The following is a 20,384-nucleotide window of genomic DNA, read 5'->3' on the forward strand; positions in this document are numbered from 1 at the left end:
TTTATTCTTATCTTCTAATACCAATTCAATTAAAGTTTTAACCAGATCATAATTTTATAATAGAAAATTAATAAAAAAAAGTAAGAAGAAGAAAATTTTAATTTGGACAACGAAAGGTCATTGTCATACCTGCTATAAATACTTTACATCACATTTCGCCCTCTCTCTCTCTCCGTGTCAACACTAAAGTATAGAGCTCCTCGAACCAAAAAAAAGAGCTCTCAAAATCTCACCAAACTAGTATTTCCAAAAACTCACTAAAATCTTTATTGTATAGTAGTATTTTCAACATTAATTTTTTTGCTTTACAAAAAAATTAGTCGACATGACTTCCTTTGTTCGCCGTTTAACGGTCGGTTCAACTATACCCCACGTTCCGGTTCATCAACAGAAGTTTAAACCAACGATTGAGATTCCTGCCTTCCCTCTGTTGCCTCACAATAACCAACGGCCGTTAGGAATCGCTCTGAGATCGAGAAAGTATTGGAGGGTGGAGGCAGTGGGGCCGGTTGGAAGATCGGAGGGCGGAGATTGCACGAAGAAGGCAGGAGGGGGACCAGGCCCAGGCCCATGCTCGTATTCGTTGGGGGACCGGACGACCGAGGTAGAGAGGAGAGAGAGAAATCGGACGGTGGAGGTGGTGGTTGCAGCGGGGGTGACGGTCGTATTGGGAGTAGGGAATCGGGTGCTGTATAAGCTGGCTTTGGTTCCTCTCAAGCATTACCCTTTCTTTCTGGCTCAACTCGCCACATTCGGGTACCCAGAAACATCTCATTATTGATTCGCATTTTGTTTTATTTTTATAATTATTCTTCCTTGTTAATAATTTATTTTTAAAATTTTACTACTATCAGAGCTTTTTTCGCTATTTCCAGATTCCACCGTGATAAAATTTTTAACCTCATTTTTTTAGTACATATTTAATTTTCCCTTTCCTCGCAGCCTAGGGGCCAAGCCTTGTTATGGTTTTCTAATGCTCAATATTATCCTGTAAAAAACGTTTTTTTTCCTTTTCTGTGTTCTGTTTTTCCTTTTTTTTAGTGCCCGCTTGACAACAGCACACTGAAAATTACTTTTCGAAAATATAGTAATTTTTTAGCATCTATTTATATTTTTCAGCCATTCTTTTTAGAATTGAATTTAATATAAATATTTTTGTATCTTTCCTTCATTTTTTTTTTATTTAAGATAGGATCAATTTGTTTATTTATTTTGATTCATATAGGCGTCAGGAAGGAACCTAATAGAGACCTGAAAATAAAATATCATAACGAATATTTTATAGGCAAAACTAGGTTGCTTTTGGTTTCTGCTCGATGGGAAGCGGCCGAAAGCCATAATGGAAATGTCGTCTAGTAAAGCGTGCCGTGCCCAAGTCAATGTTCCCGATTCATCTACTTTTCAACGTCCACTGTTTTCTCTTTGGTCCCAATGTTTAGTTTTCACCCCAAGCAAAAAATGTTGCCATCCCATCAAAAGATATATGACAAAGAATAAAAAGAGCAAGATACTACTCATGTTGGGTATAAATTTATATAGGTGAAAGTAGTTGCAATGTCTTTTATTAGGATTGAATGAATTAATTTCTCTATTATTAAATTTATTAATTTATTTTTGTACTAATAAAAGGAATTAAATAAGATCAAATCATAATAGAATTAACATTTTCTGAAAATTATTATTATTTATTTGCATTTCAACTCTCAACAAAATATAACTTTATTAAATAGTAAATGATAATCCACCTAAGAAAAATAGTAAATGATATTAAATTTCAACTCTGTTAAAGTTTAGCTTTATTTGATTATTTTTAATAGTATAGGGACTAATTTGATCTGTTCTCTATAATTGAGGGACTTGCCAGGCACATTCAACTATAAATCCTATACATTTGAATAGTAGTAACTAGCTGAAAATTAGGGATAAAAAAAATAATAGATCAGGTCTCAACCCCTAACCCGCACTTTGATAAAAGATAATAAATTCTACGCGCATATATATATTTTTGAGAAGACTTGAGGCATACTGTCAAATTATAATCTAGGGTTTTTTTTCAGCGACCATCATTATTGACTTACAGACTCTTGGTAAATCATTTAGATGTGGCCTTTTATACCCACTTAAATTGATTAAGGAATATTCTTTTTAAGAACAATGATGGATTTAGCTTAGAATCTAAATTATATGCAAGACTATACAAGTTGCATGATTGACCCACTTGTGCACGGCTTTGGTTTGTTCGTAAGGAAAATGTGGTAACTCTTACTATCTTTGGCTGGTTTTCTAAGCTCGAAAGGCTTCGGTCATGTGAAATTAATACCATCTATATTTAAATATGTGAATTTCAGAAGACAACCAGTGAATTTGTAAGAATCCTATTTTATTATATATGCTCTTTGTAGCATCTTTTGTGCATTATTCAAAGTTTCTTATTCTTAATCTTCTTGTTTATAAATATTGAAGTTAAGGGATAAAAATAATTAATAAAAATAAGAACAACAACAAAATGGAATTGGCAAGAAAATCAAGTGGTGGGTTCGAATGAAACAGAACCCATAGATCATAGAAGGTATCATAATTAGTCAAAAACAAATATTGTGGAGATAATCGATCACTCTTTGATTTCCATTATAGAAAAAGGGTTGATATGATATCATCAGCGGGATTTATTGAAGTTGTGGTGGGTCAAGGTGGTGGCTTTAGCTTTATGTTTAGACACTCGGCCTCGTCCTGAGTAGCTTTTTTATTTTGCTTTTGGATTTCTCATAGCATATTCTATTTTGTTACTTTTTAATAAATGTAGCCGTCACTCTTTGTTCAGGTAGAACAATTACCCTTTTCTTAACTTCTGTAAAAAAGTCTAAGTAATTCTTCTTTTTTCAATGAAAACATATATTAATGTTAAAAGATTTTGTTTCTAATTACTCATAAAATAACTTTTATGTGTGTGTGGGAAAAAAACAATTGGATGTAGATCTTATATCACTGATATTAAATTTATTCAAGTTGATCTTGTATTTCATGGGTCCCATTATCACCTTTTAGAAGGATGGTATCATTGTTCATACTCATTTAGATATTAAAATTTAAAAGAAAAACTTCTAAGATATTAAAACTGCACATAATTTTATATCACTATTATATTATATAATTTATAGATTTTAAATTTGCAGATTGCAAATGCAACTACATTAGAATTTATATAATCTATAACATACATAAAAGCATTAGTTTGGATAAGCTTTTGAACTAACCAATATATCTTTTATTGCTTATTATATTACTAAATTTGTATTTTTAAATATATTTTATTATTTATAAAGATTTGTCACATTTATATATAGGAATTTTGATCTTATTAAATTTTTGGTTAGCTGAATTTATTTAATAAAAATATTTATCATATTTATAAAGGACCTTTATTAAATAATTTATATAATTACACATAAAAGGTTAAATTTATATAGAATTATTTTATATTAAAAATATCACTTGTTCATTTAATAAAAAGAAAAACAGAAAATAGATAAATTATTTAGTTTTAAATATCAAAATTTAATTATGGTACATTTTAATTATTTATAAAGATTTCTTGCATTTATATATAAGAATTTTGATCTTATTAAAATTTTTGGTTAACTAAATTTAATTATTAATAAAAATATTTATCATACTTATAAATAATAATTCTGATTCTGATAAAAGATTTTTTTAACTTTAAAGGCATTTATTAAATAATTTATATGGTAACACATAAAAATGTTAACGTTTAGAAGTATTTTATATTTAAAATATTACTTTTTCTTTAAATAGAAAAGAAAAGAAAAAAAAATAGTTTTAATATAAATAAATATTTTAGGCATTAAAGGAAGAAAAATAATCTATATAAAGAAATATAGCTACTAAACAGAAGATACTACGGCAAAGTTTTTAAAATTTCAAATTATCTGTCAATATATCTTATTATTTATGTAATCCTAAATTAAATATTAAATTGAAGATCTTGCACAGTTTAGAATTTAATTAATTTGGTAAATAACTTTTGAATAATGAATTAAATAAATGCTTATTCTGAAAAGAGTTCTAATGTTTAAAAATATACTGGTACTAATATGAAGCACTTGTTCTTGTATTAACTGTCAAAGAACCTGATACCTTACTAGAAAAAAGGCAGTCTGACTTTGAATGTATCGAGAACTCAATTTCTCTGAATGTATGGACCTTGAGTAGTTTTGAATCCCTGTCTAAAACTTCTATTTTCTCAAAAACCTCTCCTTTTTAAGTTTGAAGGGTTTTATTCCCATGAAATTTTAACAGTCTCTTTGGGGCTATAAATGTACATTTCTCAAAAGTTTCTTGTTCTTCATATGCTAGATGAATTAAAGCTGCTGAATTTTGTTACTGGTTGATTCCATTAACTCAAGAGTGCACAGATACTTGTTAGTTGGGAATTTTGTTCCAGCCTAATACCTCTCTCACTCTTGGTTTGTCCAGGTATGTGCTTGTATACTTTTCGGTGTTGTATCTCCGGTATCATGCTGGCATAGTTACAGATGAGATGCTTTCCATGCCAAAAGCTCCATTTCTTGCTGTCGGCCTTTTGGAGGCTCTTGGTGCTGCAACTGGAATGGCAGCTGGAGGTTAGCTCATCATACTCAGATGCCTTTTAATGTTGTCTCCTAACACACTGATATTTATAGGGCATCTTTGCATGGTGATTTTGAAGTATGTTTGTTCGTGTAAAATGAATTCTCTTTCCATTCAGAAAAATGAGCCTCCAACCGTGGGATCTTTTTGTTAATATTCATTATTAGGCCTCTTTTCCGTTGGGATCTTTTTACCTCTTGGCGGAGATGGCTCTGTACTAATGTAGCTGTTAGAAGCTATTAGAGTTTCAAAAACTTTTAATTACTTGATGCTAGTTTCTTAATATTGTATAAATGTTTCTGTTTCTTGCTTCTAGTCAGTATGCATGAATTTGTTGGAGTAAATGATAGGAGTATTATATTGAACTTTTGTATACTATTTTTTTTCTTTTGACATTTTTCTCCAACTTTGTACAGCAATTCTATCTGGGGCTTCTATTCCAATTTTATCTCAGGTGAGAAACATTTATTGCTACTGCTCAACATTAAATATAACTGCCATAGTGTCTGTATTAGGCCATTTTTTTTCTTCTTCTTTCTCGTATAAATTGCCATAGCCAAAGTTCTTGATTTAAAGGCTGATTCTACCTCTATGCCTTCATGACAAAACAAGGCAAGATAGTAAATGGAAAGCTTTTTCAGAGAAATAGTATTTGAAAACAACCAAATAGATTTACACATGTAAAAAAACTGAATAATCTGCTGATTGCCTTTTCTATTAGGGTTGAGTTGTAATGAGTTTTAGGCTCCAAATTTTACTTTGAGGATTTTATAAAGAATGCAACTGGATGAGTTCAACTATCACACAATTCAAAATCTGCTCAAAGTTATTGGCCAGAAATGCTTTGAATGAATATAACATGTTTTCATTTTATGTTCAACTAAAGCAATAGTTGATTTTGGTGTAATAAACTAATAATTTGATTATTTCATGTTAAAGATTTTTATTTAGTGATTCTTATCTAGCTCATTAGAGCTTGTGACACCAACCATTTTAATGTATAAGCACTGAATTAGTTACTTTGGTCTATGACTTCTACAGACATTTCTCGTGTGGCAAATTTTCCTCTCCATTATCTTTCTTGGAAGGAGATATAGAATAAACCAACTACTTGGATGCTTTCTTGTGGCTGTTGGTGTAATCATATCCGTAGCAAGGTAACTTACAATGGTTGTGATTTCTATTGTATGATACATTACAAATTCTCTTGGTGCAACTTCTAGTTGCCTCCTAAGCTACCTGGTTTATAGAGGCCCTAAAACTGAATTAGAGCTAAAATCTCTTGGAAAGAGGATTTGATTGAGTTATTTAAACCTGACCAATAATGCTGTTTCTATTGGATTTAATTACAGTTAATCTCATAAAAAGTAGCATGGTCCTGGCCTAGCTTCATGGAGAGAGATTGGTTTTTGAAGACTTGGTCTTCAAAACTCTTGTAAGATGATTAAAATAAAACAATGAAAATGTTTTAGGAGTAGGAGTGAAAATTTAGACATATGATCATTCTTAGTTGTCTTCTTTTATGGTCACTTTGGAAGTTGCAGGTCTCTGTTTTAGCTTGCAGTACAACCATAATAGCTATGAAAAATGACACTGTTTCCAATCGTAAATTGAATCATTCATTACTGATTAGTGACTTTTTCCTAAAGGTTTTAATCAATCAGAGTGAATAGTCTTCTTATATCATTTTACAAGAAAACTAAACTGATTATGATTAAAATGTCAGAAAAAGAAACATTTAATATGACATTTTTGTAGAGAAGTAAAAAGGAATGAATAATGCGAAAGGAGAAAATCAGAAGCTTTACGTGCATTTATTGAATCATAAGCATCCTTTTAAATACATGAATATAACAACTCTAATCGAGTTTCCTAAAGAGTAGGAGGTTTTTAAAGCATCAGCGCAAAAAAAAAAAAAAAAAACCATTAGAACATTTAAAAAAAATAACAGCAAAAATAGTAAAAGAGGTGCCACGTAAGCACAGTTGGTACAACCCCTTGATGTTAGGTGATGTGCGACAACACCTAATTTTTAGAGATGGCAAGTGAAAGAGGGCCTAGGAAGTTGAGTTTGTTTATCTTCAAAATGATCAACCTTGTGGTTGAGCCATAAATACTTTTTGTCTAGGCATACTTGAAGCAAGTGTTGTTAACATATGGTTGGTGAATCTTCTAAAATAAGGGGTCCTCTTATAATCATTTGTTTTTCAACCTTGGTAAATTTCTCCTCTCTGCCCGTGTTTTTTCCCCAGAAGGGTTTCTAAGTAAAATCTATGTGTTATTATTTTTCTTTTCTTATTGCTTTGCGATCCTTCTATCGCCATTGTCGATGTTTATTATAACATGAACAATAATGGTGAGACAATTTGTACAATGGTTGGTTTAATGAATGAGCTAAAGGTATCATGAAAATCTATGCCAGGGCTTTGGGTAAAGCTTTTGGCAACCAGTTGAGCCTTTTAATGATTAGTATTTCCATCAGCTTTCTTCTTAATCCTGCAGAGCCATTCGGAATCAATTATGTCTCGGGGTACTAATTCCCAAGTTTGGTTCTGAATTGAAGCATCAAAGTTTGATTTCATTGCATCTCTCCACTTTGGGTATTTATTTGCTTGCTTGGAGGTGGTTGTTTGAAGAAACTTGAGTTAGATAGTCAAAAGACATACAAGGTTTGAAAATTTGGTTTTAGGACCTGTCATATGTGTGAGGAAGAGCAAAAGGTTGAGAAGGGCTGGTTGGAGGAGGGAGAGGGTCAAGTGGTGGGGTAATAGATGAAGGTGTGGGTCCGATGATGATGTTTGGACGTGGGGTGGTTCACACCTAAAGGTAGAAAGAGTATTGGTTGACATTGGTGGGTTGTGAAGTGGGCGTGAGTTTGATGTACTAGAGGTGAGGGATTTTTTTGGTGAAAAGGTGGAAGTTGTAGTGAATTGAAGAATACTTGATGGCTTATCTTGTGTTTGTATTGTGGGAATTGCCAAATGGCATTGCTGATTGTTGAGGTTCTGGATGCACTGGTATAGGGGAGGGAGACTTGAGATGGTTGGCGGAGTAGATGAAAACTTGATAGAAGATTAGTGGCGAATTTCCCCCATGATATTTGTTAACTTTTTTTAAATTAGGAAAAAAAAGAAGATTTTTGAATGGGAAAATATGCTCAAAATTTAACATCTTTTGAAATATATAATTTGGATTGGACCAGGTCAGAACTTAGATGAGAGTAGTGGGTTGTAGAGAAGCCTAAATAGACACATTTAGTGGGTTTGGACTTATGTTTATGATTTGTGTAAGGCTTGAGCCAAGGATAACATAGATGACCAAATGTTCGAAGTGAGTGGTAATTGGACATTTCACCAAAATGTTTTTGGAAAGATGATTTTTTAAAGTAGTTGTAAGACAATTAATGAGATATACAATACGGTGACATGCAAATGACCAAAAGGATGATGCCTCATGTAAAAGAGTTTTAGCTGTTTCTATAATGTGCTTATGATGTCTTTTTGTTAGAGAAACTTGTTAAGGGGTATATGGGGGAGATATCAGATGCTTGGTGCTGTTTGATTGAAGATCTGACTCAAAGCTTTTATATTCACCCCTTCCATCAATGTAGATAGAAATTATGTGTTGAAAACCTTTTCCATTGGTGGAGTGAATTTCTGAAAGATGGATTTGATTTCACTTTGGTTTTGAAGTGTAAACAACCAAATATATTTGGTACATTGGTCTATAAAGTTCCAATAATATAGCTTTTTTATCAATAAAAATGAAAAATGAAGGTCCTTCTAAGTCACTAAACAATGTTTTTAGGGGAGCATCACTGGACTGAGTTAGTTTATAAGAAAGAAATCGATGAATTTTATTGGAACAACTTGAATGTAGAAAGTAAATTTGTGTTCGCGAACAAAAAGGAGAGAAATCTTCTTCAAAATAAAATTGAGAGCTTGGAAATGAGGATGTCCTAGATGATGATGCCAAACATAAACAGGTACTTTGGTAGTGGTGAAATTGGCAGTATGCGAGGATGTGGAGTATTTTTTTATTCTGGTTGCACCCTAGTGGAATCCGTGTTTGCAGGTCCTTCACATGAAAATGTAAAAGAAAGAATTCAATAGAAGTTGAGTTATCTTGGCAAAATCTAGAAACAAAATAAGATTTTGCTTTACAGCAGGCACAACAAGACTGTTAAATAGCCTGAAAATATTACTTGATGCATTTAACTTAGTAGAATCTGTGTAAGTAATGGGAATTGTTTTACCATCTCCCCTTGATATTTTGTCATGGCTAGTACGCTCCTGAAGGTTGTGAGGTGTTGGTGCCTGAGCCCAAGTTCCATGTGTTGGCATCCAATTGAAGATCGGAGGCAACATTGGCTTTTATTGCTAAATGGTTATGGATCCTGAGAGACTTAGCTTGCAATATGACTTCTCTGGTTGCAAAGTTGGCAGTGAATGAGGTGTTGGGACAATAAGACTGCCAGTTTTGTTGGTTGTTGGAGCTGGTGGATCAAGGCATTGAGGAGCATCGGTTTTGGTTAAGTGTGAGTTGTCGGTTGTTCTGATTGATTGGCTAGAAGAGGGGTGTTTTTTTTTTTTTGTGCGGTGGCAGCAATAATGAGAGAAGATGGTTTGTGAAGATCTTGATGTCTGAGGAAAAGCTCGTGATTAGTGAGCTTGTGCAATGGAAATCTCATGATATTCAGGGCCAATATGCTTCTTCAGCTACAGGAGAACCAACAACTTTGAAAGCATCGGCAAATGATTGAACCTTTTGTAGATATTTTGCAGTTGACTTGACTCTGGAGAGGTAAAAACTGGCTTTGACAATCTGCAACGGTTGGGTGGCTTGTTAAATCAACTGGTCTTGAAGAAACTTAACATGTTTGTTGGGGTTGTGAGTTTCAATATTGATGAAGCTGGCCTTTTGCTGTCAAGATGACCGAGTAGCACAACAAGCTGAGCTTTCCAGGTAGTGAGGATAATACTACCTTGCAATTTAATGGGTAGTTGGGTTAAATTGAATCACTTGGATGGTGGAAGAGGCAACGGCTGTGCCATTAAAGTTAACAACAGTGGTCAGGTTAGTGGCAGCCATGTAGTAGGTAGAGGAATTGGTGATGACAGAGAAAAGAGTGAAAAGGAAAACAGGGTCAGACTCACTAGAGTTCTAGCAATACTTTGATACCATGTAGATAAGTAGAAATGAATGAATAATGCAGTAGGAGAAAATCAGAAACTGTCTGCATTTATTGAATCATAAGCATCCTTTTAAAAACATATATATAACAACTCTAATTTAATCTCCTAAACTTTGTAGGAGATTTAAAAAATGGAATCAACAGAAATAGGAAATCAGTAGGATATTTAAAAAATAATAACAGCAAAAACAGAAAAGGATCAGAGCCACGTAGTACAATGGAAATATGCATTAATAATTTTCCTGGTAGTGTCACTATTGATTGCCTCTTCCCCCATTCATAAGGCCATCTAAACTTGGTAATTGGTCTTTCTTTTAGCATCTCAACTAATTTATATTAGTTTAGTGTCATCTTTCGTATGAATCTACTAATTTTGAAGGCAAAATGCATTTTAGTTGCAGCATAATTTATATTAAGTTCAAATATTACAAATATAAGTTTTATTAGTTTCAGTCATGGTGATTTGAGACATAGTAGCTTCCTTTTTTATAATTTGTAACCTAACAATTTTCTCATAATGGTTGTTCCTCTACTGGACATTGAGAATTTGACTTGTTGCCTGTGTTTACTTCTGCAGCGGATCCAGCAGTGGTCATTCACTGAAGGAAGCTGGCATGTTTTGGAGTTTATTGATGATAGTTTCCTTTTTATTTCAAGCGGCTGATACTGTTCTGAAGGTTGTTGGCTTTCTTACTGAAACCGAAATATCTAACCATTTCCAGGTTCTACTATAATACTTTCTTCTAAGAGGTGATATGTTAATCATTTGTAGGAAGTGATCTTTTTGGATGCTGCACAGCGATTAAAAGTACGATGTTTACTGTTGGAAAGTTTCCCATCTCTTGTTGGTCAAAATGAACTTATAAAGTCGAGAGGTATTTCTGTGAGTTTCTGCATTGTATTAAAGATCATTTTCTTGTATTTGTTGCAGGGTGGTTCAATAGATCTATTTGTTGTAAATTCCTATGGATCTGCATTTCAAGTAAGTACTGTGTATCGTATAGTGTTAGGTTCTGCGGCAATTTTTGTTTGCAGTCTGCTCTTTAATGTTCTTTTTTTATTATGGATCTTGGCTGGATTTTGATGTGATTTTAACATGTTTAGTGCAGGCATTGTTCATTTGCCTGCTTCTACCCTTTTTATCAAAACTTTGGGGCATCCCATTTAGCCAGCTTCCAAACTATCTTAAAGATGGTGCAGCTTGCTTCTTGAACATTGGTGGCACTTTATCTAGCAGTAAGCATTAATTGTTTCATTATCTACTATCTGTTGTATCGGTTGACTGATTCTGTTCTGGGTAGCGTCAGCAATGATTTGCGTTTCAAATGTTAGAAGGAATAATTTCCATGAATCTGCAAAGAAACTGCGTATCTAATACGTCATGCAAGAAATTTAGACATTTTTCGAAAATTTTACTAGATTCTTGCACTAGTGGAGGGCTTGGGTTGCGCTTATGAGCTCAAATTTCGAAAGGGGGATATTGTTGCTCATACATAAGAAAAAAAGAATTGATGGAAGTTCTATTTGTTGCTTATATAGTTGGCTTGCTATTGAGATTAACCATTCAGTTTTTACATGAAGTCCTATGGTGTGACTAGATTCTGTCTTGAATGGAGCAAGTGATTGATTTAGTTAGTTTGAAATTTCTGTGACCACAGGATGTGATGGTGCACCACTACTGCCCTTGCTGTTTGTTATTGTGAACATGGGTTTTAACATATCATTGCTACATCTTCTCAAGATTTCTTCTGCTGTGGTTTCTTCGCTTGCATCCACTTTTTCGGGTATGTCTTCGTCTTTTCTTCTTTATCTTCTCAACATAACATGCATGCATGCATGCACGCATACATACTGCCCCAATCGATTTGATAGTGTTGAAGTGCTAGAAGATAGTTTCATAAAATCTGATTTGCCTAACAGTACACAAGTCCCAGCATGCCACTCCAAGTAGGAGCTTTTCTTTTCCAGGAAAACATGATTAATAATACGCTATCGGTTTATATAAATGCAGTGCCTATTTCAGTCTATGTGTTCACGTTGCCGCTGCCGTATCTCGGTGTTGCATCGTCACTTCCAACTGGTTTTGTAGCAGGAGCAATCATCCTTGTTACAGGGTTGCTTATTTATGCTTGGACACCATCTGGTTCAACCGCGGCCCTGCCCTCACCCTCCAACTAGAATGTGAAATCCATAGTTATCACCAATTGGCATTTCTTGAAGAGCAAAATAAAATCAATAACATCATATCATATCAAGTAAAACCAGAGCAAAGCCTGACCCTCCAAATGTATGAATTACGGGAAGAGGAATGTTGCATTTGTATTTGTAGGCTCCTTGTTGTAAAATGTTTGGTGTGTGTGCGTACTTGTATACAAGTTGAGTTGAAAATTAAAAAAAAAAAAAAGGAAAAAGAAAAAGAAATTTACAACAAAATTCTGGAATGATTAATGTGATCCCATTAGGATTGTCTTCGTAAAAAATCTTTTAAACATAGAAATTTTTATTTATTTACTTTTTGAATGGTTTGGTTTTAGGATTCTTGTCGTTGATCTTTAGAATTCTTTTTTTTTTTTCATTTTTCTTAACGTTAACGACATTTTTGAATATTTATATTAAAAAAAAAAAACAAAGAAAAAAAATGAACAAGCAATTAAGGGACGTCATTGAATAGGAAAATCTGGTCTCCGTAATTTTGGAGTTTGGACATGTTAGAATTTTGTGTATCTAAAAAAAAAAAGTAATAATTTTTAATTATACCGTTTTCTAGTTAAACTTTTAATTTGAAAATATTTAAACAGTTAATTGTCTGTTTTACTATCAAATAAATATAATGCTATTTCAATTTACATGTTACCTAAAAATATAAAAGCACCATATGAAGATACAATTTATTGAATTTGGTTACGCTTGAATGCAATTAAATAATATTTTAATATCTAAAATAATATTTATATATTTTAAAATCAAAATCAAACAACCAATACAAATTACAAAACATCGTTCTAGTCTTAATCTAGTTTGAGCTCAACTATTGTTTTATTGTTTGATTTAAGAGTGCATACAAAATATTTTTATTTTCAAATTACTTGAGTTTAAGGTTCCATTTATTTTACTGAAAATAGTTTTTGGAAAATGACTTCGAAAAATAAGTTACTTTCTTAGAAATACTAATATTCTCTAATATTTAGATAGATTTGTATAAAATATTTTCTCATTGTTTGATATATTTCTCAAAAATATTTCATAAATTTTATTTAATGAAACAAATATACATTTGAGATTTATGATAAGTAGTGGATTGATTACAAGGTGATGTTAAGGTGAAATTATAGTAAATAATGAATCTTCATGATGTTAAGGATTAATTTGTAAAGTTTCTAAAATTTATAATTGAAACAAGAGAAGTGATATGCATGAAAATTTGTTATGTAAAATAAGATATTATAATGAATTATTTTATTAAAGTGCCTATTATGGTGGAAAATAAATTACATGACAATAGAAATTAAATTGAAAGATGTAAAAAATTTAAGTGTGAAACAATTTTATATGTGAATAAGGAAATTATGATAAAATTTTAATGAATGGGTTATGAGATGATAAAATATGCATAAAGTATTGTAAATGTGAAATTGTAGAAAAATGTAGAATTTTTATGATGATGAGAACTAAATTGTTAAACTTGAGAAAATATGTGGATGAAATAGAAGTGAAATACATAGAAATTTGATACGTGAAATAATAAATTGAAATAAATTATGTTATTAAAGTGTAACAATAAAGAAAATTGATTTGATATGATTAATTAGTGAATATTGAACTTTTATGACAAAAAGAGACTAAATTGAAGAGTTATGAAAGTTTATAAGAAAATATTTAATAAGTGAAGAATGTAGTAGAAAAGATAATATTTTGGTGCTTTGACCTGATATTCGGGTCAGGTATGGGGTGTTATGGGAATAAGAGGGTAATTTTACGATGACTGAAAAACTTTTTATGTTGACCATCTTATTTTACATAAAATAAATATCAAAAAAAATATTAAAAGTATTTTTTGTAAAAACTTTAACCTTAAAACAAAAAGAGCTTAATTTAAAAAAAATCAAATTTTCGAGTGACTTGAAGTTAAATATCTTATTACTTAAAATAATTACGATTTTTATTTTTAATTTATGATTAAAAATTCCAATATAAACTCGAGGTTGGTACATAAATAATAAAATATGGAAAGAGTAGCTATTTTTCGTAAGTAAATAAACTGAAAACTAAAAAAAGAAAAAGATGGTAAGTGAAGTCGAAGTTTTAGAATCTCGAATCTCGATACAAGTTGGGAGATTTTTGTGGAGCTATAAACATAAAGGTGGTCGCCGCTCTGTTTCACCCCACGAGCTCTCCCACTGAGAGCAATATCCACCAAATTTTTTTTTCCCTTTTCTCTGTTTTTGAGTATCTCATCTCATCTCTTCACTTCACTTTATTTGTTTTTATTCGATATTTTCTCTCTAGATTTTGAGGATTCACTTCGGCTTTCTCTTCTGTTTTTGCTTCTTTGATTCAGCTAATAGGTGCGTTACTATAAAAGTCCCTGCTTTGTTTTCTCTTGCCATACCTGTTTGTCTATCGGATTTTTATCCATGATTTTAAACTTTAACTATTTTAAAAAAAATTGTTGATTAGATAAATTTAGGTTATCTGATCATTGAATCTATATGTTGTTTGGCTGCCCAGAAAAAAAAACTTGAAATAGGTTTACTTAGTACTAGTTAAATCGGGCTTGATTTTAGATAAATCTAATTATTATCTTTAAGCATGATATGTTCTAATACTTTGATTTAAGCTGTTGATGTATGTATTCTGACTATGGAATATCTTGTTCAAATATTCTTCTAAGAAGCTAATTAGGAGATTCTGCAATTGTTGATGGTAATTGGAATTTAAGAATATAGGCTTAAGGGTTTGGGGGGGTTTTTTAGTTGACCTTTAGAATCAAATAAAAAGGTTACTATTACTTTGTTAGGGCCTGTGATTCTTTTAGCAACACAATAGTAAATAATAACGTTAAGATTGTAGCATTTGAATGACATGTCCATGTTTTTGTTCTTGTAACATTTAGCAGTGAAGTAGAAAGAAAGAGCAAAGCAGTCCAACAAACATACATTAGGCAATGGTGCTGGGTTTATTTACTTATTTAATTTTTTAACGAAGTTTCATCTCAGTTTCTATTAATAGCTTTTTCTTTCTAATAACTTCTCTGGTACCGAAAAGAAAATAGTAAAAGAAGTTATAAAAACAATAGCAAAGCAACAATAAGATTGAGCTTATTTGATAAATCTTTTCTGTTCATGTTGATTTGAGCAGAGTAATTGTTGTGATGGGCAAGAAAAAGCAAGAGGAGAGTGGTGCTACTGCAAAAGTTAAGGGAGGCAGCAAAGATGTGAAAAAAGAGAAACTCTCTGTTTCAGCTATGCTTGCTAGCATGGACCAGAAACCTGATAAACCAAAGAAGGGGGTTTCCTCTTCTGCAAAACCCAAGGTGAAAGGCCCAAAGGTTTCATCTTATACTGATGGCATTGATCTCCCACCCTCAGATGAGGAGGAGGAGCAGGAGGAGTATGCCTCTGAGGAAGAGCAAACACAGTCCAATAGACACCAAAGGCAGGGCTTGAGGCCTCTTGAAACCTCTATAAGTGAAAAGGAACAGAAGAAGCGTGAAAAGAAGGAAATGCTTGCTGCACAAGCTGCTGAACAGGCGAAACTGGAGGCCCTTAGAGATGATCATGATGCTTTCACAGTGGTTATTGGTAGTCGAGCTTCTGTCCTTGATGGTGAGGATGAAGCAGATGCTAATGTCAAAGACATAACTATAGACAATTTTTCTGTATCAGCTCGTGGGAAAGAGCTTCTAAAGAATGCCTCAGTTAAGATATCACATGGTAAAAGATATGGTTTGGTTGGACCAAATGGGATGGGCAAGTCTACATTGTTAAAGCTTCTTGCATGGAGAAAGATTCCAGTTCCGAAAAATATTGATGTGCTTTTGGTTGAACAGGAGGTTGTTGGTGATGATAGAACTGCCCTTCAGGCTGTTGTTTCTGCTAATGAAGAGCTACTTAGGCTTCGAGAAGAAGTTACAGCCTTACAAAATTCGTCTTCTGGTAATGGAGGAGAGGATGATGGTGATCTTAATGGGGATGATGCAGGAGAAAGGCTCGCAGAACTGTATGATAAGTTGCAGATCTTGGGTTCAGACGCTGCTGAAGCACAGGCATCAAAGATTCTTGCAGGGTTGGGTTTCACCAAACAAATGCAAGGTCGTCCTACTCGGTCTTTTAGCGGTGGCTGGAGGATGAGAATATCTCTAGCTAGGGCACTCTTTGTGCAACCAACACTTCTGTTACTGGATGAACCAACTAACCACCTTGACCTTAGAGCTGTTCTTTGGTTAGAGGAATATTTATTTCGCTGGAAAAAGACATTGGTGGTTGTTTCTCATGATCGAGATTTTCTTAATACTGTTTGCACTGATATTATTCATCTTCATGATTTCAAGCTCCAGTTCTACCGTGGAAATTTTGATGATTTTGAATCAGGGTATGAACAGCGCCGTAAAGAGATGAATAAGAAGTTTGAAATTTATGAAAAGCAGGTAAAAGCTGCAAAAAGGTCAGGGAATCGAGTTCAACAGGAGAAGGTAAAAGATCGAGCGAAGTTTGCAGCAGCAAAAGAAGCAGCGAAGAGCAAGGGAAAGGGCAAGGGCAAGATTGATGAGGATGAAACTCCAGCTGAGGCCCCGAAGAAGTGGAGAGATTACAGTGTGGAATTCCACTTCCCTGAGCCTACTGAACTAACTCCACCCCTTTTGCAGATAATAAATGTAAGCTTTAGTTACCCTAACCGGGAGGATTTCAGGCTCTCAGATGTTGATGTGGGTATTGATATGGGGACTCGGGTTGCCATTGTTGGGCCTAATGGAGCTGGTAAATCTACTCTCTTGAACCTGATTGCTGGTGATCTAGTTCCAACAGAAGGTGAAGTACGGAGGAGTCAGAAATTGAGGATTGGGAGGTATTCACAACATTTTGTTGATCTACTAATTATGGAGGAGACGCCAGTGCAGTATCTGCTTCGTCTTCATCCAGATCAAGAAGGACTTAGCAAGCAGGAGGCTGTTCGTGCAAAACTTGGGAAATTTGGACTTCCCAGCCATAATCACCTCACTCCAATTGCAAAATTATCTGGAGGACAGAAAGCTCGAGTTGTCTTTACTTCAATTTCCATGTCAAAACCTCACATATTGCTGTTGGATGAGCCCACAAACCATTTGGACATGCAAAGCATAGATGCACTAGCTGATGCGCTTGATGAGTTTACTGGTGGAGTAGTCCTGGTAAGTCATGACTCAAGGCTCATATCACGTGTCTGCGAGGATGAAGAGAAGAGTCAAATTTGGGTAGTAGATAATGGGACTGTGAACTCTTTCCCTGGTAGTTTTGAAGACTACAAAGAAGAGCTGCAAAGAGAGATTAGAGCAGAGGTTGATGACTGATGTGGTATTGAGTTTTCCCAACAAAAAATGAAATATTATATGTTTAACCATATAATCATTAAGACCTGCATATGGTATGATGGTTCACCTGTATCGAGGGCTTGTTTGAAATTCAGAGACTAGGAATTTTGCATTGTACACTAGGAATAATGCAAGTGTCGTGTCGGTTATTAAGTTTTGTTGGAATTTGTATTTGTGTTGCTATGAAATTCTTTTTGAGGTTGTTATAACTGTAATATTTTTGCCAGATTATCCAAGAACAAATGCTCTGTCGGCTTTAATTCCCGTTCCCTGTTTTATAAGTGTATAGATTAAAGTCAAGAATGTTCCATTATTTCTGTTACATAATTTGCATTGTTAGAGTCATAAAAGAATGGAGCAGCAGGGAATGCTGAATAGGATGCTTGAAATCTGCGTTTCCCAACTGTTACTTGGGATGCTTTCAATCTCTAATATTAGCATTTCTACGAGGAAAACTTGTTCAAGAAGACGCCTAGTAGCTTCTTGAGTTGGCTTTTTGGCTGCAAAGAAGCTTTTATCACAACCAACCTTAGCTATGCTATTGATCCATTCCATTTTCCTTGTGTTGATGGTTATGCTTATTCTTGTGTTTAACATTATCAGTCAACAATGGAATGCTTTGAATATCCTCGCAACTTAGAATGAAATCAAGTGGCATACAATCATAATTATATACTTCATTCTATGTGTATATTATATTACATACATACAAAAACATGCATATATATATACAGATGTTGTACCTTTACATCATTTGGGCAGGCATCTTTTTTTAGCCTTGCGCTCTGTACAACACTGCAAGCTAAAGAAGATATATGTACATGGAAAATCATGGTTAAAGAAGCCCTATATATGCTTTGTTCCCCACCGGAAAATGCCTATAAATGTACATATCAGGTGAGATTAGAGGGGCGGAGCCAAATCAAGGTTTGATACAGCAGTTAATGTAGGTCAAAATCTTCTTTTTCTTCTGCAATATGAAAAGGAAAAATGAGAAAGAATGGAATGTGAAATGAAGGGGGAAGGGGGGGGGGGGGGGAAGCAAAAGCAGGAATGGAGGGAGAGAATAGTACGGAGACAGGATAATGGTCGTCTGGGGGGCGCTTAGGAAAAGAAGAAACAACGAGATCACGGTCATTGCCAAGGCTACGCCTAACATCAGACTTGTGCTGCTTCCTGTTGGCACGAGCTTGATTGAATATCATTGAATAATCGGTGGCTCCTGCATTTTTCTGATCCCACGCTCCAAATTGAGGGACTGGCGTCCATCCTACTACATTGTTCTGCCATTCCCCATTTTAATTTTCAAATACTACTTCCCAAACATCTTAATATTTCATACTCTATTCGGACAAATTCAAAATATCTAGTTATTTGTTTATATGTATGTATGAAATTTACAACTGTTATATTGAAACAAGCATTATAAGTTGTACAAATATTGACAGAAAGGGATAAGGAGTTTAGAAAATGTTGAAAAAGAAATCAAACCTTAAAGAATAGAAATTTGAATGAAGATGATTGTATTTTATATGGATATCAAAACATTAGGCGTGCAGATGAAATGAAGATGATTACACAACTGTTGGTATGTAAACAAGATGTTGGGAAGTTAAATAATTACCTCTGTCTGATGAGCCATGGTGACCAGCAAAAGAATTGGAGATGGTGGGGAGCATCTCACAAATAATAAATAATTTATGTTATGGGAATCAAAGGTTGCCTTAGCAGTTGGATTAAATTTGAAAACAAAACTAAATAAATCATTTTTCAGTTAGAAACTGGTGGTAAGAATTATGTACTCAACTTCAATCAAGATATTGCCTAAATTAGATTAGCATTTTAGCAACAACAATATAAAATAAACATGGTAATTATAGACTTGGAATTATTTTATCGTCATTCTTATTATGATGTTTACTGTTTTTACCGGTACAATCAATTCATATCATTTTCATTTTTATTTTTCATATTATATATAATTAATGAGGGTTGGAAGAAGAAAATTTGAAATTGTATTTTAAGATGACGTAACGACATATGAAAATAGTGATATTATAGTTATTTTTTCGAAACAATAAAATTAGTCAATTTAATGTAGGGGTTTAAGCCAGCCTCGAAGTTCTTTTGATGATTTGGAGGTTTAATCCAACATGGAAAATAAAAAATGGCATGGATTGATTTTATTGGTAGGGATTATAAATGATCTAGTAGAAAGAACTCGTAAAATAATTTTTCCTTGTTAATATATAAAATATATCAAATCAAACAAAATCTTAATTAATTACTTATCTTTATTGGAGGGTTAGGATTCATTTCATTATTTTTCCATTCATTGTTATTCAATACAATTATTATTACTATTTAAATGTATGTTTAATGGTTTAATGGTTTAAAAGACCCTAAAACTTTTTTGAAAAAATCAATTAAGTTCTTGCGACTTATTTCACCTAATTGAGCTCTTGAACTAATAAAACTAGTCAAATAGGCCCTTTGATTAATGTTGACTATTACAGCGTTGATGTGGCCGTTAACGGTATTAACGTGGTATTTCGTGTCAACTATAGTTGCTAACGTGGTAGTGTCATGCCAGCAAAAATAAACGAAATAATTTTTTAAAAATGAAAAAAATTAAAATATACTAAAATGAACATAAACATACGATTATCTAGATTCGTTTGTTTTAAAGCTTAATTTTTAAAAAAATTAATATATATTTTAAAATTAAATAAATTTGGCACAATAATTTCATTCTTCCTCTGTTTAATATATTTTTAAGCTGTTTTCAACCTTCTTTTTACAACTTTATTTCATCAATTTCAATTTTATTTGGTTTTGTTTACTTGTGGTTTTGCATCACATGATGTGGTTAGCGCTCATCCTTTCCTCGTCTGAGTACTTTTTACATTGAATTTTTTTTATACAATATTAGAAATAGAGTATAAAATGACATTGTTCCAACCAAATAAGTGTTTA

General features: G+C 33.1%; 3 protein-coding genes across 3 annotated transcripts; 2 read left to right on the forward strand and 1 right to left on the reverse strand.

Moving 5' to 3' along the window:
- The first annotated feature begins 142 nt into the window (after window positions 1-142).
- Window positions 143-12,374, forward strand: LOC108457151 (protein CLT1, chloroplastic). Its single transcript, XM_017756030.2, has 10 exons — window positions 143-756; window positions 4,495-4,640; window positions 5,064-5,101; window positions 5,689-5,804; window positions 10,419-10,518; window positions 10,614-10,649; window positions 10,773-10,823; window positions 10,951-11,077; window positions 11,500-11,625; window positions 11,853-12,374. The coding sequence occupies exons 1-10, from the start codon at window positions 326-328 to the stop codon at window positions 12,017-12,019; spliced, it is 1,338 nt and encodes a 445-aa protein (XP_017611519.1). The 5' UTR covers window positions 143-325; the 3' UTR covers window positions 12,020-12,374.
- A 1,671-nt stretch (window positions 12,375-14,045) lies between these two features.
- LOC108457116 (ABC transporter F family member 4-like) lies at window positions 14,046-17,735 on the forward strand. Its single transcript, XM_017755974.2, has 2 exons — window positions 14,046-14,406; window positions 15,200-17,735. Exon 2 carries the CDS (start codon window positions 15,213-15,215, stop codon window positions 17,385-17,387), a length of 2,175 nt encoding a protein of 724 aa, XP_017611463.1. The 5' UTR covers window positions 14,046-14,406; window positions 15,200-15,212; the 3' UTR covers window positions 17,388-17,735.
- A 325-nt stretch (window positions 17,736-18,060) lies between these two features.
- Window positions 18,061-19,160, reverse strand: LOC128280718 (uncharacterized). Its single transcript, XM_053018974.1, has 3 exons — window positions 19,033-19,160; window positions 18,482-18,691; window positions 18,061-18,378 (listed from the first exon to the last, which is right to left on the reverse strand). Exons 1-3 carry the CDS (start codon window positions 19,048-19,050, stop codon window positions 18,331-18,333), a joined length of 276 nt encoding a protein of 91 aa, XP_052874934.1. The 5' UTR covers window positions 19,051-19,160; the 3' UTR covers window positions 18,061-18,330.
- Window positions 19,161-20,384: the final 1,224 nt, after the last annotated feature.

The sequence above is a fragment of the Gossypium arboreum genome, chromosome 9 (assembly GCF_025698485.1).
Source record: "Gossypium arboreum isolate Shixiya-1 chromosome 9, ASM2569848v2, whole genome shotgun sequence".
NCBI lineage: Eukaryota > Viridiplantae > Streptophyta > Magnoliopsida > Malvales > Malvaceae > Gossypium > Gossypium arboreum.